The sequence below is a fragment of the Zonotrichia leucophrys genome, chromosome 17 (genome assembly GCF_028769735.1).
Source record: "Zonotrichia leucophrys gambelii isolate GWCS_2022_RI chromosome 17, RI_Zleu_2.0, whole genome shotgun sequence".
Taxonomy (NCBI): domain Eukaryota; kingdom Metazoa; phylum Chordata; class Aves; order Passeriformes; family Passerellidae; genus Zonotrichia; species Zonotrichia leucophrys.
In genome coordinates, this window is record NC_088186.1 from 5,178,829 (window position 1) to 5,197,660 (window position 18,832).

The 18,832-nt window shown below is 49.7% G+C and overlaps 1 protein-coding gene across 4 annotated transcripts; it reads left to right on the forward strand.

The window, feature by feature from the left end:
* Positions 1-33: 33 nt before the first annotated feature.
* On the forward strand, positions 34-18,832 carry PTGES (prostaglandin E synthase). 4 transcript variants are annotated; one of them, XM_064727590.1, is made up of 5 exons: positions 34-197; positions 8,881-8,981; positions 13,236-13,439; positions 14,811-14,893; positions 16,715-18,832. In XM_064727590.1, the coding sequence occupies exons 3-5, from the start codon at positions 13,332-13,334 to the stop codon at positions 16,962-16,964; spliced, it is 441 nt and encodes a 146-aa protein (XP_064583660.1). In that variant the 5' UTR covers positions 34-197; positions 8,881-8,981; positions 13,236-13,331; the 3' UTR covers positions 16,965-18,832. The 4 variants fall into 4 exon arrangements, with proteins under 4 accessions (XP_064583660.1, XP_064583657.1, XP_064583661.1 ...); XM_064727587.1 differs by lacking the exons at positions 34-197; positions 8,881-8,981 and adding an exon at positions 12,543-12,671; XM_064727591.1 differs by lacking the exons at positions 34-197; positions 8,881-8,981 and adding an exon at positions 12,826-13,118.

The window sequence follows — 18,832 nt, forward strand, 5'->3', positions numbered from 1 at the left end:
TTTGGGCTGGCTCACTTTGAGCTCTGTGGCAGGGAGCTCAGAGAATCTGGGATTTGGCTCTCAGGGCAGCATCACAAGGCAGCAGAAGCTCCCAGCTGGCTGGTGAGCCAAGGAACATGTCTCCAGCCAGGGGGCAGTGTGCTGGGAATCAGGGCTGCAGCCCCATCTTCAGTTCATGGAGTGCAAGGGTTTTCCAGGTAAGAATTCCAAGATCTATGAATCAATGCGTTTCCCAGAAAAAGTCTGTGTTTTTGTTGGAGGGTGTGTAAGGTTCTCAATATTTCCAAATGCTTTGTTTGTGAAAGAGGTTTGGAAATGTGTTGTTTTACATGAGTTGCTGGGCTGGCAAGAGGTCCTGTGGAAGATTTCTAACTGGAGAAGGAGAGCTAGGAGACTAATTTTTCCCTATATTCATTTTTACATAATCTCTCCCTGCCTTCTGACTCTGGCTAGATGCTCTCTAACAGCCTGAGTTTTTCTGAGAGGATTTTCCTTTATTTTTATCCTTTTTCTACCACACCACACACCCCCCTACGCCCCGTATGTGTGGTTTTGCTTTGTTTTCTTTCTCTGCTATAATTTCAGTATCATCTTCCAAGTGCTGCTTATCCTAAACACGGAGATGAGGCAGTGACAGGAAAGGGCTGCCACTCTGACGTACATTGGGATCTTTAAAGAGTGGGATTGTGGTGGGCTTTATCCAAATACAGAGCCTGGCTAAGCTCTGAGGACTACACTAATGCTGTGGAAAGGCTCTTGAGTCATGGAATATGTTCCCTGACCTTTCTGTAATGTGACAGGAGCAATAACACAAAATACCAACATCTACATTAACGTTGAGCAGACATTGTCTAATCCTAGAAACACCCAGGGAGTCAAGAGCCTGTCATCCTTCTCTTGCAGGTAGGAAAATTGAGGTTTGCAGATGATGAAAGTTTTTTTTTTTTCAACACGGTAGTTCATAGCAAAGGGTTTAACAATTCCGTTTTGTCACTGAAATGTTTACTCAAGAGCTTGAGCTGTGATTCAACTTGGACAGGCTTCAAAATCCTTATCTGGGGCACAAAATCACAGAGTCCTTTGGGTCAGTGTGTGGTGCTGTGCTGTGTGAAGAGGGACAGTCCGTGACAGCAGTCACAGGGGTTCTTAGATGAAAGAAGAGACAAAAATGTTGACTCTATGTTCAGAAGGCTTGATTTATTATTTTATGACATATATATATATATTACGTTATAACTCTACTAAAAAGAAATAGAAAGAAAAGGTTCATCTCAGAAGGCTAGCTAAGAATAGAATAGAAAAAGAAATTATAACAAAAGGCAGCTCTCTTGGACTCTGTCCGAGATAGCTCGGCCTTAATTGGCCATTAATTATAAAATCTAAGATGGGCCAATCAAAAGTCCACCTGATGCATTCCACAGCAGCAGATAACTATTATTTACATTTTGTTTCTGAGGCCTCAGCTTCTCAGAAGAGAAAAAAAATCCTAAGAAAGGATTTTCACAAAAAGATGTCTACGACACAGTCCAGCAGGGAAAGATGTGGATGAGTTTGGCATCTGAGTGAAACAGAACATTATCTACTTGTGCAGTAAATCTGCCCTTGGGAAATAATTCATCTGATCACATCTGAACACTTGTGAGATTCTGAGGTACCAGGAGGGTTGCATTTTGTCCTGGTTGCTGTCTCTGAAAAATTCCATTGAGAGGTTCTTCCCTACAACAAGAAAAAATGTTTTCTGTCCGGATGCCCAATGTCAAAGCCCTTTTCCCTGAGCCCAGGCTGCAGTCAGAGGGCAGAATCTCATCGAGCTGTCCCAGCAGTGTGAACAAGCAGAGCTGGGATGCTCAGGTGCTTCAGGCAGAGCTGTCCCTGGTCTGCACCAGCACAGCTCCTCCCCAGAGCAGCTGGGACAGAGCAGGGCTTGGCAGTGCTGCCACAGCTCTGCAGAGGGAGAAAAATGGGATTTTTAATATGTAGGTGGAGCTACACAATTCGTGTTACCTGGTGGGGATGGGAGGGAAGGTGTTTGTGTTTCAGCTGTGCTCCATTGTAGGTGAGGGAAGCTGCTGTCTCACGTTTCTTGCCTACCGTGGGAACCTGCTGGAAGTTGAATGTTCTGTAGATAAGCACAAGGTGACACTGCTGGCAGGACACTGCTCTGCTCTTTATGGAGTGAGTCCTGGTGCTGGAACCTGCTTGATCTTTCGCACATATCAGCTCCACCAAGCAGGGATGGATGGAGATGGTCTTTCTCAGAACAAGCACATTAAAGTGCCTGGCTGCCAAAATAGCTCCGTTCCCACAGGCCACTGTGTGTTCCAGAGGCAGGAGGAATGGAGGGAGGCAGCCATTGGGGTTTGGATAGAACCAGAGGTTTATTATGTTCATATGAAAAACAGTTGCCAGGAATGCCACAGGCTTTGAAGAGAAGAGTTTTTAAATCTGTACTTGAGCAATCTTAACAAGCGTCCATTTCTCAAATGGACTTTTGCATCATGGACACACTTCAGTCTCATATTTTGGTGCTAGGAATAAAGTTAAGGAACAGCTTGGAGAAAATTGCTATTAAGAGTTAAATTACTGGTTAACTACTGTTAACTGCCAGAGCTGAGAGACACTGGGGCTCAGGTGGGTGTTTTATGGGCTGCTTTGGGTCTCTGCTGTTGCAGGACAAGAGGACCCAGCAGCTCACCTGGTTCACCCTCCCTGGAAAAGCCATGTGGATGTGGCACTTCGGGAAGTGGTTTAGTGGTGAACACTAAAGGAGGTTAGGGATTGGATTTGATGATCCTAGAGGTTTTTTCCAACCTGAATGGTTCTGTGATTCCACGATAAAGGCACCACCCAAAGCCAGGTGCAGATAAGCAGCAGTGTCCACTGGACCATGCAAATCCACCTGGGCTGGCAGCTGAGAGAGGCACCCTCAGGGCAGGAGCTCAGGAAAGCAAAGCAGGGTGTGGAGGTGCTTTATTATTTAGCAGCCTTGCCTTTTCACCCCTTCTGGCCTCCAGGCTCTGATTCCGTGCAAGGTCCAGATGAATAATGTATGAAATGGTAGAGATAGACCCAGTGGATGGGCTATCAAGGGGCAGTTAGGCTCTGTTTTGACTTGTAGGGTAAACATTCCTGGCGTAGACATCCTCTGTGGTTTAGTGATTAGATCTGGGAGCTGCATTTGGGGTCAAGTCAAGGTGCTCTCACCCAGCTCCAGCAACATTGGCTTGGCCACATCATCTGTTCCTAGTAATAATCATCATTATCACCATCATCATCATCTCAATTCAGATTTTGTTTCATTTTGGAACTTATTGTCCAAGGATGTGGTTTAGTTTGAATGGTGTGCACAGTGAACTTGGCATGTAAATATTGAACATTCCCGTTATTTATGACAACACATCCACAACAAAGAGAATTAAACCTCGTGCTGTAGGTGCTCACTGGTAAGATGGGGACACTGTGAGAGTTAAACTTCACCTGCCTTGATCCTGCCTTTGGTTTTTAACCTTGCTTGTAAAGTTGAGCCCAGAATTTGAAATTGGAGAGTGTTCCTGTTTGGCTTGGCTCCAGGCATTTCTGGTTTTGTTCTCCAGGCTGGCTTGGAGCAGAGTAGGTCTCGTGTGAGCCTGTTTGCCTGTGTAGCAATAGTTCTCACTGAAAGAACAAGAAATAATAGAGAAACTTTAGCCCATATTCTATCTTAAATAGAATTATGTTGTAGATAATAATTTAGGAATAAAAACGGTGTGAAAGAGATGAAATTTCAGCTGCATGGAATAGGAAAACACTAAGTTCATATGGTGTGGGAGGATTCCTCAGGAAGAGTAGGGCATGAGTAATGCTGTGCCCTCACTCCAGTCATGGGCTCTGATGTGGTGAGTGGCTTGTACCTCATCCAAAGCACAAAGGTTTGCTGTTATTATGCAGACAGCCCCATCCAATGGTTTTGGACCCTTAGGTGAAAGAGGATTTAAAGGGTTTTGGGTTGGACCCGATTCTGGTTGGACCAGAATCAGAGGCTGTGTTTGGTTTGGGGTTTAGCACAGGTAACACCCTGCTCCTACACCCATCTCCTGTGAAGAGCCACAAACACAGGTCACTAAAATTAGTCTTGCAAGGCAGCTGTTCTGACTGGTGCCTCTGCTTTCCCTGCTCTGACTTCAGCTCATGCCCAAGTAAAGATCTCTGCCTGGTTTTAATCAGCTCAATTAGCAGTTGACACTGGGGACCAAGTAGGTTCATCAGGAGAAAGTGAATAAAACAAATAGCAAAAGTGAATAAAACAAATAGCTTCCCCATTTGTTCAGCAAGGCTGGGTCTGGGCCCCTTGAAGTGCTGGGGAGGTTATGGAGCAGGGTCTCCTGAGCAAGAAGGGATTTGGTGATTTCTGTGGAGACTAGTGAGGCTTCCTGGAAATTCCACCAAGGTCTGTCCTTCTGTGTGGTTTTGGCTCAGAATGTCATTGATGACCTGTAACTTATGCCTCAAATCTTACTCTGAATGACCTGTAAAATATCATCTCCATACAGATTCCTCAGTGTTAAATAAAGGTCAAATCTGAAACTGCTAGGTTCTTTTAACAGGACATATTTTATCTAACAGGAAGAAAAATGTACTCTGCTAAAATAAAATGTTTCCTGCAGGACCCCAGTTTCCAGCTATTGTTAAAATGTGTGGTTGAGGGCTGAGAACCCTGTGGCCAACAGGGATCTGGAATGAGTTGAAAAGAGGAGAAGGATGTGCTCTGCAAAGAACAATGTTAGGTCCACACTAACAGCACAGAAAAAAAGGAGATTGGCTGCAGGATACAGAGAGGCCCCAAGAACAGGGATGAGCAGCCAGATCTGATGCTGATAGCTGTGAAGTGGCCCAGGGCTGTCTTCTATACAACATTGCTGGAATTCCTACAGTTTGGGAGTAGCCCCTCTGGAGTGCTAAATAACTTGGTGTGGAGTCATCCTAGACCCCTCAGTGAGGACCTGTGGCATTTAAAAGAAAAATGAGTTTTTAGGAGGTTGAAGGACGTTTGAAGTGCAGGGGGTAAAGGAGTTGGCAGTCATGTGCTGGTCATCTGCTTGCTTCAGCATAGAGGGAAATATGAAAGTATGACTGGGATAATCAAAAGCATGGAGAAATCTCCTTTGAAGAGAGATGAAAGCAAATGGGTCTGAAGTAAAGCTGAGTAAGAGGTGCTTTCACAGACATGTTTCAAAGGAGGAGAATGCTGGGCAAAGCTGAGCAAGAACTGATGTTCTTCTTAATTCCCCTGTGTGGCTGTGACATGAACAAGAGGGGAAGAAGATCCCATAAAAATCTTATTATTATTTTTATCATCGTCATCATCTTAATTTAAATCATGTTTCATTATGGCACTTCATTGTCTCCAGAAGTAATTCAATTTTAACAGTTTGGATGGTGACTTGATGCATGTAATTACCAACATTAACTTCATGTATGACAACAAATTTACAAGAAAGAGAATTAAACCTTGTGATTCAGAGCTTAAGTTAATCTCCTACTTCTGAAGATGGGATGAATCAGGGTGAACGGGACCAGAGAGCCTCAATCCACTGCTGTCTCTCACAGGGACAAGTCCTACCTTGAAACCACAGTCCCAGAGCTGAGACAGCCCTGCAAGGGCCTCACTCGTGGTGAAGAGCAGCAGCTCCTTCCAGCACTGAGCATTCACACAACTTCCCTTGCTGCAATTACAGTGCAGAACAGCTCCTTGCCCCTTCCTGACGCCCACCTCTCCTTGTGGGACAGCTCCAGCCCCACTGGTGTAGCATCCCAAAGCCTCCTGTCCCTACAGCCTTCCCACAGCTGGGATCCATCTTCTCTCCTGCTGATGGGGGAACTCCTTGTTCCTTCTTGCCCGAGTCAGTGGTGCTATTAACAGAATGTGCTGTGCTAGAGAGATGCATTCTGCTGCTTTGTAAAACACTGCAAAAAGCACATATTCCCCCATGGAGGGCTTCAGGCTTGCATCAACACAGGGTGGGGCAGATTTCTGGGAACATCGTGAGGGTGTGGGCTGTAAATCAGGAGAGCAATCAGCACATGGGACCTGGGCTGGCTCTCAGACTCCTGCCAATGGATCATTCAGGCAGAGAAGAAAACTTAGGATGGTTAGTCCAAGCATCACTGCCTGCAGAGCAGAGTGGAGAGGTTTTTCTACTTCTTTGCATCATTCAACCCAAATTCTGCTCTGGATAAAGTCAGGGTCACACAGCCTGGGTCGTGTTGTGTTGTGCCAGTGCTGCCACTGCTGTGAGCAAGAGGCCAGCTGAGACAACAGCACAATGAAAACCTTGCAGCAAGGGGGCTGTAAATAACACAGCTAAATTGCTCCCTGCTTTCCAGGCTGATTGTGGGCAGGGTGTTCTCAGCATTGCTAGTGAGGGGTGTTTATTAACAACATCAGGATTGAAACCAGACCACCTGGTTTCATCAGGTGAAAGACCACCTTTTGGCCTAAAATCAAGCCCATAAGATGTGTTGTTCATGACTCCATGCAGGAAAAAGGGAAAGTTTTAGGATGTGTCTGGACCAATGACACAGTGACTTGACTCATAAAACCTCAAATTACTGAGCAGCTCTGAGTTCTGCCTGAGTCAGACCTTGTGGGAAGGATGTCCTGATCTGCTCTAGGGAGCTCAGTTGTCCCCCAGGACGTTACAAAGTGCCACTTAGAAGATTGGCATGTGTGCTAAGGAGATCTAGACAATGTGACCTACACAGGAGGGTGGGAGGAAATGCTGCTGTTTAATTTGTGGGTGATGAAGGGGACACAGAGAACTCAGGGGTTTGAAAATAAGCTCTGTGTTTTGGAAAGCTTTGTGGTGGGTGAAGCTCTATGGCAAAGGCTCTCCTTGGAGTTGGTTTCACCAGGCTGGTGTAGCCACTCAGCTTGGGCCAGGGACAGGCAATGATGTGCTGACCTTCCCATTCCCTCTTGTCCTGTGAGAACTTGAAAATGCCTATCTGGTGAAAACAGGGCTTAAAAGACTTTAAAATGAACAAGCTCAGCAACCTGTTCTTCCTGGGTTGCAAGGCAGGGTTAACAGCCCAAGAAATAAAAGATTTGTTTTCTAATTTTCACCTTGAAGCTGCTCATTGCTGTTAAATGTCAGGTCTGGAAATAAGGCTGGAATAAGGGGCCACAGTTGCTCCCTCTCCCAGCCCTGTTAGTGAGATAGGGCTCTTAATGCTGTGATTGCCATGCCCTGATTCCCATCTCTCCATAACAGCATGTGGAGGCTGGATTATGCAGCCTCCTTTACCTTTGCTCTTGTTTCAGAGCACCCCAGCAGGAAATCTGCATCTACGTTGTAGTTTTGCAAATTCCTGAAGTCTAGGAAATGTTCCCAAATTCTGACATTTTTGGCGGTAATTTGTTCCTCTACTCTCCCAGTCTGGCAGGGAAACTCCCTGTTTTTGGGCAGTAACACAAGTGGTTTTTGCCTGTTGTTTACGTCTAATGGGATCTGGTTCTTGGGAAGCAAAACACATCACGAGATGCTGAGGTGTGGCTGAGTGAGAGACAGAGAGGCACAGCTCCCCTACTCCCCAAGCCCTGAGCCCATCTCCCACCTCCACCTGGTCTCAGCAGCAGCAGGTGCAGCTCTGCCTAAAGCCAGCACCTAAACCAGCTGGGACAGAGGAGGAGAGCAGGAGAGAGGAGGAATAATTCCCTCAGCTCCTCTCCTAGCAGGGTTTCATCCCTGCAGGCACAGAGCAGCACAGCCAAGGAATTCTTTCCTAAGAGAAAGCCCAGGCATGAATCCATGTGAGGCTCAGAACATGAGAGAATAATCTGCTTGCACACACCCACAGCCTGATGGCCTCTCTTCAGCATCTCTGGTGTCACAGCAGCAGAGGGGACAGTGCCTCCTCTGCAGCCAGCGTGAGTGTGACAGCTTAGGGGACAGGAGGGCAGCAGCCCAGGAAGGGATGGTGGATGGGGCTGGAGGAGAAGGCAGGAGGACATGCCACAGCCTCTGACTTGGCCCTGGGCCTGTTCCCTGCCTGAGGAACAGCAGCTTCCTCTGCTCCGCTGGAGCTCAGAGCCACCACAGCCTGCCCCTTCCCTGGGCCTCTCCTGAAGGCTTTCTCCTGCTGCAGGCATCTGCTCTTCTGTGTGTGAAGGACAACTGGGGAGAGGCTGATCTCACATCCCTCTTGCCTGAGGCCTCTCAGATAGCTCAGCCAGTACTGTCGACTTCAAAATGCAAACCAGACAAAATCTGCCTGAGTTTGCTGAAGGCTGAAGCATCCCAGTTGTTTCCTGAGATGTTGGTTTTCCCCTGCCTGGTTTTTGGTAGGAGAGGGATCACAGAGGTGGCTTCTGTGAGAAGGTGCAAGAAGCTTCCCCTGGTGGGAAGGACTGCTGCTCATGAGATTGGACCCACACTGGAGAAGTTCATGGAGAGCTGTCTCCTGTGGGAAGGACCCCACAGTCTCACAGGGGAACAACTTCTCTCCCTGAGCAGCAGAAGAAAATCTCAGTGATTAAATGGCCAAAACTCCCATGTCCTCTCTTCCTTCACTGTTGGTGGGAAGAAGGGAAGGGTTGGGGGAAGAAAAGGTCTTTTTAAGGGTTTATTTCACTTCTCATTATCCTCCTCTGATTTTGTTAGGAATAAATTCACTTTGTACCCCTAAGCTGGACCTGTTTTGCCCTTGGAGTTTTTCTCCCAGTCCTTATTTCAACTCATGAACCCTTTCATTAATTTTCTCTCTCCTCTGCCCAGCTGTGGCAGGGGAGGGCAAGTGAGTGACTTTCCCGGGTGCCTGGAGTTTGGCCAGTGTCAAACCACAGCAGATGCTAATGCTGGGGGCCAGAGGTGCTGATGGTTCCTCTGCTTACTGACTTTGCAGTGTCTTCTGTGTCCTGCTTGCTGAAACAAGCATGAGGAGCCCAGGAGTCTGGGGATAGGGAGCTGCAGGTGAAGCAAGAGGATTTCACAGCTCCACGGAAGGTGCGTCATGGTGGTGGGAGCTTTCGTGCAGACTGGGGAGGGAAGGCAGGTGGAGCACCCTTCTCACTAATAAACAGCTAAAGCACTCATGCCTTTACTTGAAAAGTCATCGTGTTTGATGAGCCAGCACAGCACAGCCTCCCTTGGCAGCTGGGTTTCCCAGGATGGGTGCAGGTGATCACTGGGGTGTGCAGGCTCCAAGGCTTTGTGCTGGGAGCAGCAGGAGGAAATGGCAGGGCAGGAGGGCACCAGTGTCCAGGGTGGCTTTGGAGCAAGCTGGGAATGGAGCTCAGCTCCTGGGCTGAGCTGTGTGCTCAGGGTAAGCAAAATCCCAGCTGGGCTCTGCACCTTCTCCACCAGCATGCTGGGGAAGTGCCACCCACCTGCCCGTCTCCTCCAGCCTGGAGCAGCCCCTCGGGCTCTCTGCTGTGGGATGTAATTGCTCGTTAGGGAAAATTCTGGGGCTGTAATTGCTCAAAGTACCTCTGGGATCAGGGTGGAGCCCAGGCTGTGCCACCCCAGCGGACGTGCCAGTGCTCCACTGAACCAACCCTCTCTCTCCTTTTGCTGCCACTGGAAATTCCCCAGAGGAGCAAGAGTGGAAAAATGTAGTCACAATACTCCAGCGTAATTCACTTGGTCAAATAAATAACCTGTGTGGGAATTAAGAGTGATTTTTATTTCATAATCTTGCCGAAGCAGAATCACTTTTACAGGCTTCTATTTTTAAGTACTTTTCTCGAGCATTTCCCATTAATTTTTCATTCCTTCTGCTTCCTACAGTTCAGTTACTCCTCCAGCAAAATGCTGCATTTTCCCCTACAGCTCCTGGGGTCAGTCTAACCTGACAACCTAATCTTTCAAAGCCTCACATTTATTTTTATTAATAATTTCTCAGAAAAAAAAAAAACCAAAACAAATCAGTGGTTTTGGCTAGTGGTGTTTGGTTTAGGTAGATCTTGTCCTGGGTTGAGACCTCTCATGCTCAAAGTTTCAAGGCATGACTGATCAGTTTAAAGACATCCTGCTGTTAGGACCTGGCATTCTTAAGGCAAGGGCTCTGTCCTGGCAGGATGTGATCTGTGGAGGAGGATCAGACCATGAATATTAACAGCATGGATTAATGGGATGGGTGAACACGTTTCCGGCAGCTGCCTTGCCTTGGGTCTCAAAAGCCAGGAAGGTGAAGGGTGGATGTGTTCTACCCAGCCTGAGAGCCCTGAACCTGGTAACCTGAAAAGGAGCTGGGATCCCAGGAGCATTGCACCTGCCTTTGCAGCCATCTGCTGCTCCTCATCCCCATCCATAGCCCTCCCCTCTGGGGTTCCACTCTGTGTAGCACTGAAAGGGGTTTGAAATCCATACACACACAGAAAGGGGTTTGAAATCCATAGACACACAGAAAAAACGCTTTTTCTAAATTAACACATCCACACCTGAGTTTGCCCCGAGGGATTATCCCTAAACAAGGTGTGCTTCCTGATCTCTCTGTTCAATGTAAATTTGTGCCAGTTGCTGGTGCAAATTGTTCAGGGCTCTTTGCCAGTGTTTGAACAATGCCAAGGAGGAGAATGCTGGCTGGCAGGAGGAGTCCTGGCTTGTCTGCAGGTGCATATTCCTGCTGCTCAGCGAGCTGCTGGCTGCCTTGGGAGGGGAAGAAGGTGCATGAAGGGAAAAGGTCCCGCTGCTGAAGGCCCCGTGGACTGGATCATCTGCTGGTAAAAACTGGAGCTGCTGGATGGAGGGTGGGATGTGCTGGGGAAGGGTCTGGCTGCCTGCCCTCTCCCAGGCTCCTGGGAGAAAGGGGCTGCTGGAGAATGTCTCATCCATGCTGTGGGGCTGGTCTGGCCCTGCATAACCCCAGACCTTGGGCACTGAGGTCTTCTCTGCTGTGGGTTGATCCCTATCAGCTGTGGAGAGGAGGGATGGGAGGAGCAGAGTTTGGGATGTGGCTTTGCCACTCACTGCCTGCTCACACTTGGCATTGAGGTGTTTATGGTGCCCTGCTGAGCTCCAGGGGTGCATGGTGGGTTTGGATGCAGTTCACTGGTGAGCACCCCAGCTCTGAGCACAGAGCCTGGATCCACACGGCTGCTGCATGTCCTGGTGTCCCCACTCCCACCCCAGGGGAGCAGCCTGCCAGAGGCTGCAGAGCTCCACTCTGGGCTGTGCCAGGGCTTGTTCTGCAGCTTCCCCAGTGCCAGGGTGGTGGTGACCAACTGCAAGCACCTCCCTCTTAAAACCAAGAGTTTGTGGTTTTCAAAGGCTTCCTGCACTGCTAAAAACATAACTCTAAGGCCCCCTGCCAGGTGCAACAATAGTCTGTGAACTGTAGGTCTGGTCACATTCAGAAGAGCCAGCTGGGTTCAGGAATAGCACGATTTATTGAATGCCACAGATATGGTTCTTTTGGATTGCCCATGACAAATGCCTGAACTGCAGAGTGGCTTTATAGAGCACTAACAATACAATGGCAATCACAATCTTAATTTCCCAGGTTAACACTCTGAGGACACAAGACTTGCCAAAAGATGATCCTTGTGGGGTGGGAGAGGACAAATCTGTTAAACTATTCCTGGAATTTCAAGTAAAATTCTTGTCTGCCAGCTAGATATTAAACTGGCCAGCTTTTACATCTTATTAGCCACTATAGTGCAAAGTGCTGCCAATAGTGATCAAATCTTCTGTTATTTGTGGATTTATTGTACAGAATATTTATTGGTAGGAGGTTTTGGTTTGTCAAAACTTTTCTGGGTAGAAAAAACTTTTCAGGTAGAAAAACTAGACCACATGGCCTCCACTGCACATTCACCCCCATGCCATGGCAACACAAATCACAGGAGCTACATCCAGTTCCTATGCTTGCACTGCAGGTCCCATTGCACATCCAGCTTTGTCTTTTCTTTTGTGCTTCCATGCACACACTCAGATGTTGTGAGGCTGAGCCAGAGCATTGCATGGAGCGGTGGAGTGTCTTTGGGTTTGCAGCACCAGGGCAGAATGGCCATGAGGGACATTCAGAGGCAAATGCAGAGAATTTTCTATTTTCCTGTTTTGTTTTGTTTTGTTTTGTTTGGGTTTTTTTTTTTTCCTGTGTTAAGGAAATGAACACCAAATCCAGCCCTTCCACTCTAATAAACTTGGAGAGCTCCTGTCAGCCCCCACACCTCCAGCTCCCTGAGGTTTGCTGCTGCTAGCCCTGGGGGAGAAGGAGTTAAATTTGCATTAAATAGCAGCCCAGCTGCCTGCAGAGGCTCCAATCCCACCCTTTATTCCACAATGTTTCATGGCTGATGAACAGCCAGCTCCAAATTCACGTGGCACTTTTTAAACCAAGGACAAAACTCCATCTGGCTGCCTCGGTTCAGAACGACCTGCTTTGGGTTGGACGGGCAGTTTTCACTTTGTGCAGTTTCATGGCTTTGCAGACCAGGACAGTCCTGGCTGGGTTCCAGGCTGGTCATTCCCGGGGCGATCCCTCCTGGGAGGGACAGACCGCTCTGTCCGCTGTCCATCCCTCTGTGCAGGTGGATCTGTGGGCATGGCTTGCCTGCCGCTGCCCTGGGAGTGAGCCCAGCTCAGGAGCGCTGGGCGGGACGGGGATCCAGGGTTGCCGGCGGCTGGGGCGGGCGCTGAGAGCGTTCCCAACCCCTCCTGCCAAGGAAGGATCCGCAGAAGCTCCGCTCCGGGGTGAGCAGCGCCTGCCTGCGACAGGGATGCTCCGGCGGCTCCGTCCCGGGGAAACGCGGGGAGATGGGGCAGGGAGCGGGGCTGGACTGGGGACGTGGGGATGGGGATGGTTCGTGCTGGGGCTGGTTTGGGGAGGTCAGAACTGGGGCTGGTTTGGAGAGGTTGAGCTGGGGCTGGATTGGGGAGGTGGAGCTGGGGATGGTTTGAGGAGGTTGAGCTGGGGATGGTTCGGAGAGGCTGAGCTGGGGCTGCTTTGGAGAGGTCGGAGCTGGGGCTGGTTCAGAGAGGTGGAGCTGGGGCTGCTTTGGAAAGTTCGGAGCTGGGGATGGTTTGGAGAGGTCAGAGCTGGGGGTGCTTTGGAGAGGTCGCAGCTCAGTGCCAGGTCCCTCTCCAGGGCTCTGTCTCCTGCCCTGGGGAGCCCATCTGCAAGGAGCTGCTGATAGCAAGGTGTGAGCAGCAGAGAATCCTGCTCCGTGTGCTGGTTAGGGGTTCCTCGCTGTCCCAGCAGCCTGGCCGGAGGGTTTCGCTGGAAAATGAAAGGATTTGTGTTGTGTTTAAACGCAGCTGTTCCTGCCTCTCCCCTGCGAGGCTCTGTCGCAGCCCAAGATCTCCCCCGGCTTTGGGTGTTGAAGAGATCCAGCAGCAAGTTCTTCTCCCAAAATGATGGAAAATAAAGTGTTCCTGTCATTCACGTTCTACAGCACGATTCTGATTTTAAAAATGTATGTCGTTGCCATCATTACCGGCCAAGTGAGACTCAGAAAGAAGGTAAGATCTAGTTTCGTTTTCCTTCTCCTCCCTTTCTGGCTCTTTGCTTGGGTTTCTGTGATTTTGCTTTCTTCTTTTATTCCTCTAAAGTTCAGCAAAATTTTCCTGAAGCAAGCTGAGTTTTCTTTGACTTCAGCTGAAAGCAAAACGTTTTTGTTTCATAGCTGCAGCAGATAAATATCTCACATCTCTTTGACCCTTTCTGTTTGTTTCTACCATCTGTAGCTAGATGTTTATGATTTTGGAAACCTAATCTAAATAATAATCAGATCTAAAATGCCAAGCAGGTGAGATGCTTCTAGAAAGAGTCTGTTTACAGTTAATTTGCAGGGTCTGGAAAAAAAAGGAGAAGGGAAAAAACCAAAGTTTAAGAAGAAATCATTGCAATGGTCTTTTTTCTTGTGGTGTAGCAGAAAGTTTTTGGGCTTTTGGAGGCTGACTGGTTTAGGGAATGCTCCAGGAGAGCAGCAAGTCATGGGCAATAAAACAATAGCTGGAGGAGATGATTCTTGGTCGGGGAGAAAAATACAGGGAGGACCAGCTGCTGTCAGGAGTTGGGACCCACTGGACTTTTACTACCCCAGCTCCTGATAAAACCCAGCTTTCTGTACAATCTATTTTAAAGTACTTGAGGACTTTCTGACTGCATCGGTGGAGAGGGAAGGAGACATTTCTGGTCTCAGATAGAACACAAATACCCTGTGCTGTGGCATCATTGTGACTGATGAATTGTCTTCTCCCCTTGTGATTCTAAATGATGCTCCAGCCCTGGGACAGTTTGGGCTTGTACCATAATTTAAAAAAGCACCAGAGCCCTTTCCAGGCTGTAAAATGAAGCTGTCAGATGTAGCCAGGTTCCTGAGGAACAGCTTCTGAGCATAGGTGAGGAGCTCACACAAATAATTTTCATTTTTAACTTTATTAGTGTAGGATCCCATTTTCCTGTGGGAAAGCCACATAGTGTCACTGCCAAAAAGCCAGCCAGGAAATATTCTCTAATCTGTCAGTCCTGGTTATCTTTTGGAGGCTGCATTGTGTCTGCAAGCTCTCTGCCAGCAGCGGTGGCTGGAAAATCTCCTCTAAATGGGTTTCATGGGAAGAAGTGGATGGGGGTGAGGTGGGAGCTCCGTTGAAACCCTCATTTGGGACCTGCTCAGCAGGCAGCACTGGGATTTTTGGACAAGAAAAACTCCTGAGGAGGTGCAGGACAGCGTGCATGGAAATGCAGTGACCTTCGTTTTTATGAAGAGCAGTAACAAATTTGAGCAGGTAAAATCCCCTCAGGACTTCAAGATTAGGGGCAAATCTTCCGCCTGTGGGGTTCCTGAAGGCTGTGAGCAGGCGGGGACTGTCTCTGGCTGTCTCTTCCAGGCATTTGCAAACCCAGAGGACGCCCTGCGCAATGGGGGGCTGCAGTTCTACCGCCAGGACCCTGACGTGGAGCGGTGCCGCAGGTGAGCGGGGCCAGCGTTCCCAGTGCCAGCATTCCCTCTGGTGTCACCATTCCCAGTCCCACCATTCCCTCTGGTGTCACCATTCCCAGTCCCACCATTCCCTCTGCACCAGCTGCTGGCAAACAAGAAGTGGGAGCTTAAAGGACTCACTAATTGAGTCATTTTCTAGATGGTCAGACTGCCTCGAGCTCTGCTGTGGGACCCTGCTCACGAGAGCAGTTTAATCTTTAGCATGGTGTGCACTGGAGCAAGGGCAAGGGAAGGATCTGGATTTGCATTCAGCATCCAACTCTGATTAGGTCTTTTCTAGGTGCTCAAAGTCCCAGAGATTCCCAATGTCTCATCCCATACTCACACTCTTTGTATGCTCTGGACAGGCAGCAGAGTGACTGGTCCCTGTCACTTTTTGGGGGATTTGGGAAAAGGCTGAACAGGATTACAATAACTTTTACCTCTCTGATTGGGCACACTCTGAATGTTACCCCTCTTCTGTGAGAATCACAGTTTCTCAGAGGTAAAACATGGGGTTATTCAGCCCTGAGCTTGATTTGCTGTCCCCCTTACCAAAGGAAGTGCCTCAAGTTCTGGATTGCTGATGATGTGCAGGAAAGGGGTTGGAGTTGTGCCCTGCTGTCCTTGAACGCTGGGACCTCACTGATCATGTCCCCCCAGCATTTGCTTTAGAAAACATCCAGTGCCACCCCCAATAGCTGGGCTGCCAGGGGGAGGAGGAGGAGGATGGAAAATGAGCTGTTTCCTTCCTAGCAAAAATAAAATAATAGCAGAAATAATAATCATAATCTTCTTTTGATTAGTCAGGATAAACAAGCTTCCATAAAAATAAATAACTGGAGCTGCAGCAAAAACCTGGGGCAGCCTGGGATCTGACTTGGGCAGCTGGAGCTCTCAGAGCCCGTCCTTGCTGATGGATTTGCAGCCCTGGAGGAGACACATTCAATCCAAGGTGTTTCCCCAGAGCAAGGGCAATGTCAGCTTCTCATCTCAGACTGCCTGGAGGGGAGCAGAGCCAGGGGTCTGTGCAGGGCAGGACAGAGCAGGGCAGGATGTGTACCCTGTGCCTCTGGCTGCCTCACAGCTCTCTCTTTTCTCCTCCTCCTTCTTCCATTTGTCCTCCCAGCCCTGCTGAACCCCCAGGTCCTTGTTCAGAGGATGGTGCCTGGGGGAGGAGAGGCACAACCTCACTCATGGCCTGACCAGATCCTGTCTCATCAGTGCTGTGGTGGTGGCAGAGATGCAGTGACACCCAGGCAGGTGCTTGTTCAGCTGGAGCACAGGGCTTGGCTCCATCAGTGCTGATGTGTCACCACATGGCCACAGCATCCCCTCCAGCCCCTTGGGCCACTCCTCCCCAGTCCCCCCAGTCCCCTTTGGGTGCTTTTATGGAGAGTGGTGAAGCCACAGCCCCTCCATGCTGTGATTTCTCCACTGCAGAAGCTGTGCTCTGGATCTCCTTTTGTTGTGTAGCATGGCCACATCTGGGGCCATGCCATGCTGGCACCACACCAGTTTTGAGCTTTTTGCAGCTTCCCAGGGTCTGTGTTTTGCTCTGTTTATTTGAAAGCTCCAACCCTGGAGCTGTCATCTGCTGTGCCAAAGGCGTCCCAGTCACGGAGAGAAAGTTTCAGGGGCTCAGCATCCCAAGGGAGAGACACAGGGTGTGAAATTCTCCTGTGTGTAGGGGAGAACTGACACTTTTTGGGGCTGTGTCTGCCCATCCCATGGGGGAAAGGCCCAGCAGCACCTAGGAATGGGTAGAAGGAATGAGAAAAAACAGGGAAACAACCTCATCTCGCTTTTCAGGGCCCACCGCAACGACATGGAGAACATCTTTCCCTTCCTCTTCCTCGGAGCCATCTACTCCCTGCTGGATCCCAGTCCCACCGTGGCCAGGATCCACTTCCTCATCTTCTGTGTGGGAAGGATCGTGCACACCATTGCCTACCTGCTGCAGCTGAGGGCTCCCACCCGCTCCGTGGCCTACGGCGTGGCCCAGCTGCCCTGCTTCTCCATGGCCCTGCAGATCCTGCTGGCCACCACCCCACACTGGTAACAGCCAGGGAGAGCCAGCACCCAAACCCCCTCATCCTGACTCTGCTGGGCCCCTGGAGTGGGAGAGAGTGAGAGAGAATGAGTGTGTGTGTGTGTGTGTGTGTGAGATGCCAGCAGGGAGGTCACCTGCACCCTGAGATGTTCAGTGCAGCCTTGATGCCATCAGGATTTGTCAGAGGAGGCACCAGAGAGCAGGGAAATGCAGGAAGGGAGGTTTCTGTCTCTCCTGCTGAGGATGAGAGGTGGAAAGCACATGGACTACTCCTTGAGGAATGGGGTCATTGAAGGGAAGGTTTTCTGTGTTTGGAACTGTGACTGTGGCCTTTTCCTCCTGGTCACGGATATCCCATGAATCAGGCAGGGATCCCACAAAGTCTCACAAAGGGATCCCATGAATCATGAGGGTGCCACAAAGTCTCTTAGTCAGCAGATGTGGTTGGTAGCAGAGGTTATAAAGCAGCCTCCCTTCTCCTGCCCAGCCACGTGCATCTCTGGGAATGTCAGTCCCTTAGCACTTAGTCCCTTAGGTTCCCTCTCCACCAAGGAGCACAGGAGGCTGGTGCCTTCCAGGCAGGCTGACAGGGAAGTCAGAACCCCAGGGGTGATGTTGTGAAGCCATTGGAGCATTCAGTGCTCCCAGTGCCACCTCATGTCACACCACAGCCCACAGCTCCCTGCCAGGAGCCCCAGTGCAGCAGGACCTGGAGCTCCTGGCAGCTCCCAGCCAGCACAGCTGAGGCTTTTCCATCTCAGCCTCACCACAGCAGGATGCAGAGTGACATGCCTGGAGGAGCCAGCAGGAATCCTTTACCCTGGACACACAGCCTGAACACATTTGCCGGACACAAAGTTCTGGGGCTTCTGGAATGTCTGAAATGCTGGCACAAAACGGGGGCTTTGCAGACAGGGTTTTCTCCCAAAGGGCAGTCTAGTCCACATGCCACTAATACCTGAAAATGCCCCAGAGCATCAGACTGAGTTTCTCCCCCCTGTTTGTAGCCTTTCTCTTGCCGTTGCTATTTGGGAAATGTGCCCTGATTGCCTTGGGGGAGTTTTCTTTCAGCAGCTTCCTGCTGTCCACTGCTGCCATTCACAGCCTGGAGCAGCTGGTGTTTGCAGAAAGCTCTGGAAATGAGCAGAGGGGCTTTGCAGGGAGCACTGCTGATCTGCAGGGTCACCCAAAAGTGTTGGGGAGGAGAGGCAGGGACCAGGGCACTGCATGGTGACAAGGGCCCATGGGCTGCTCTGCCCCACAGCTGTCCTCGGGTGCCAGCAGCAGCAGAAATGGAGCATCCCTCTGGAGGAGAAGGAGGAGCAAACCTCTGCTCTTCAGTGCCTCCTCCCTCCTCTGAGGGCAGCACAGAGTCTGAATAGCATCACAGGGGCAGGCCAGAATGAGTAGAAAATAAATTCCCCTCCCACCTGTCCTGTGCACTGAGTCTGTTCCCTTGACCCTGCTCTGCTCAGAGATCTCTTGCTGAGCCCTCACTGAGCACTGGGGACACACCTGCTCACACTGGGGACACACCTGCTCACACTGATGCTCAGCCTTTGCCCAGCTCAGGTAGAGGCTTCTGTACCAGTAACTCCATCCCAGAGCAGTTGTGGCCTCAGGCTGAGCTGTGAGGTGAAGGTTGAGGTGGAATTCTTTGCTCTCCCACTGCGAGGAAGGTGGGCAGGATTGCAGGTTCAGCACTTCATTCTTGGTCAATCCTTCCCACAGATATCTGGGTAACACAGACCCCTCTTAACAAATCTTTTCTGCCTCACGTGGTGCACAAGGTCTTGCACTGCTGTATGTTTCTCTGCTGCTGCACATGCATCCTGGTGGCAGGAAGCAAATATTCCCAATAAAAACAAATCATTGTG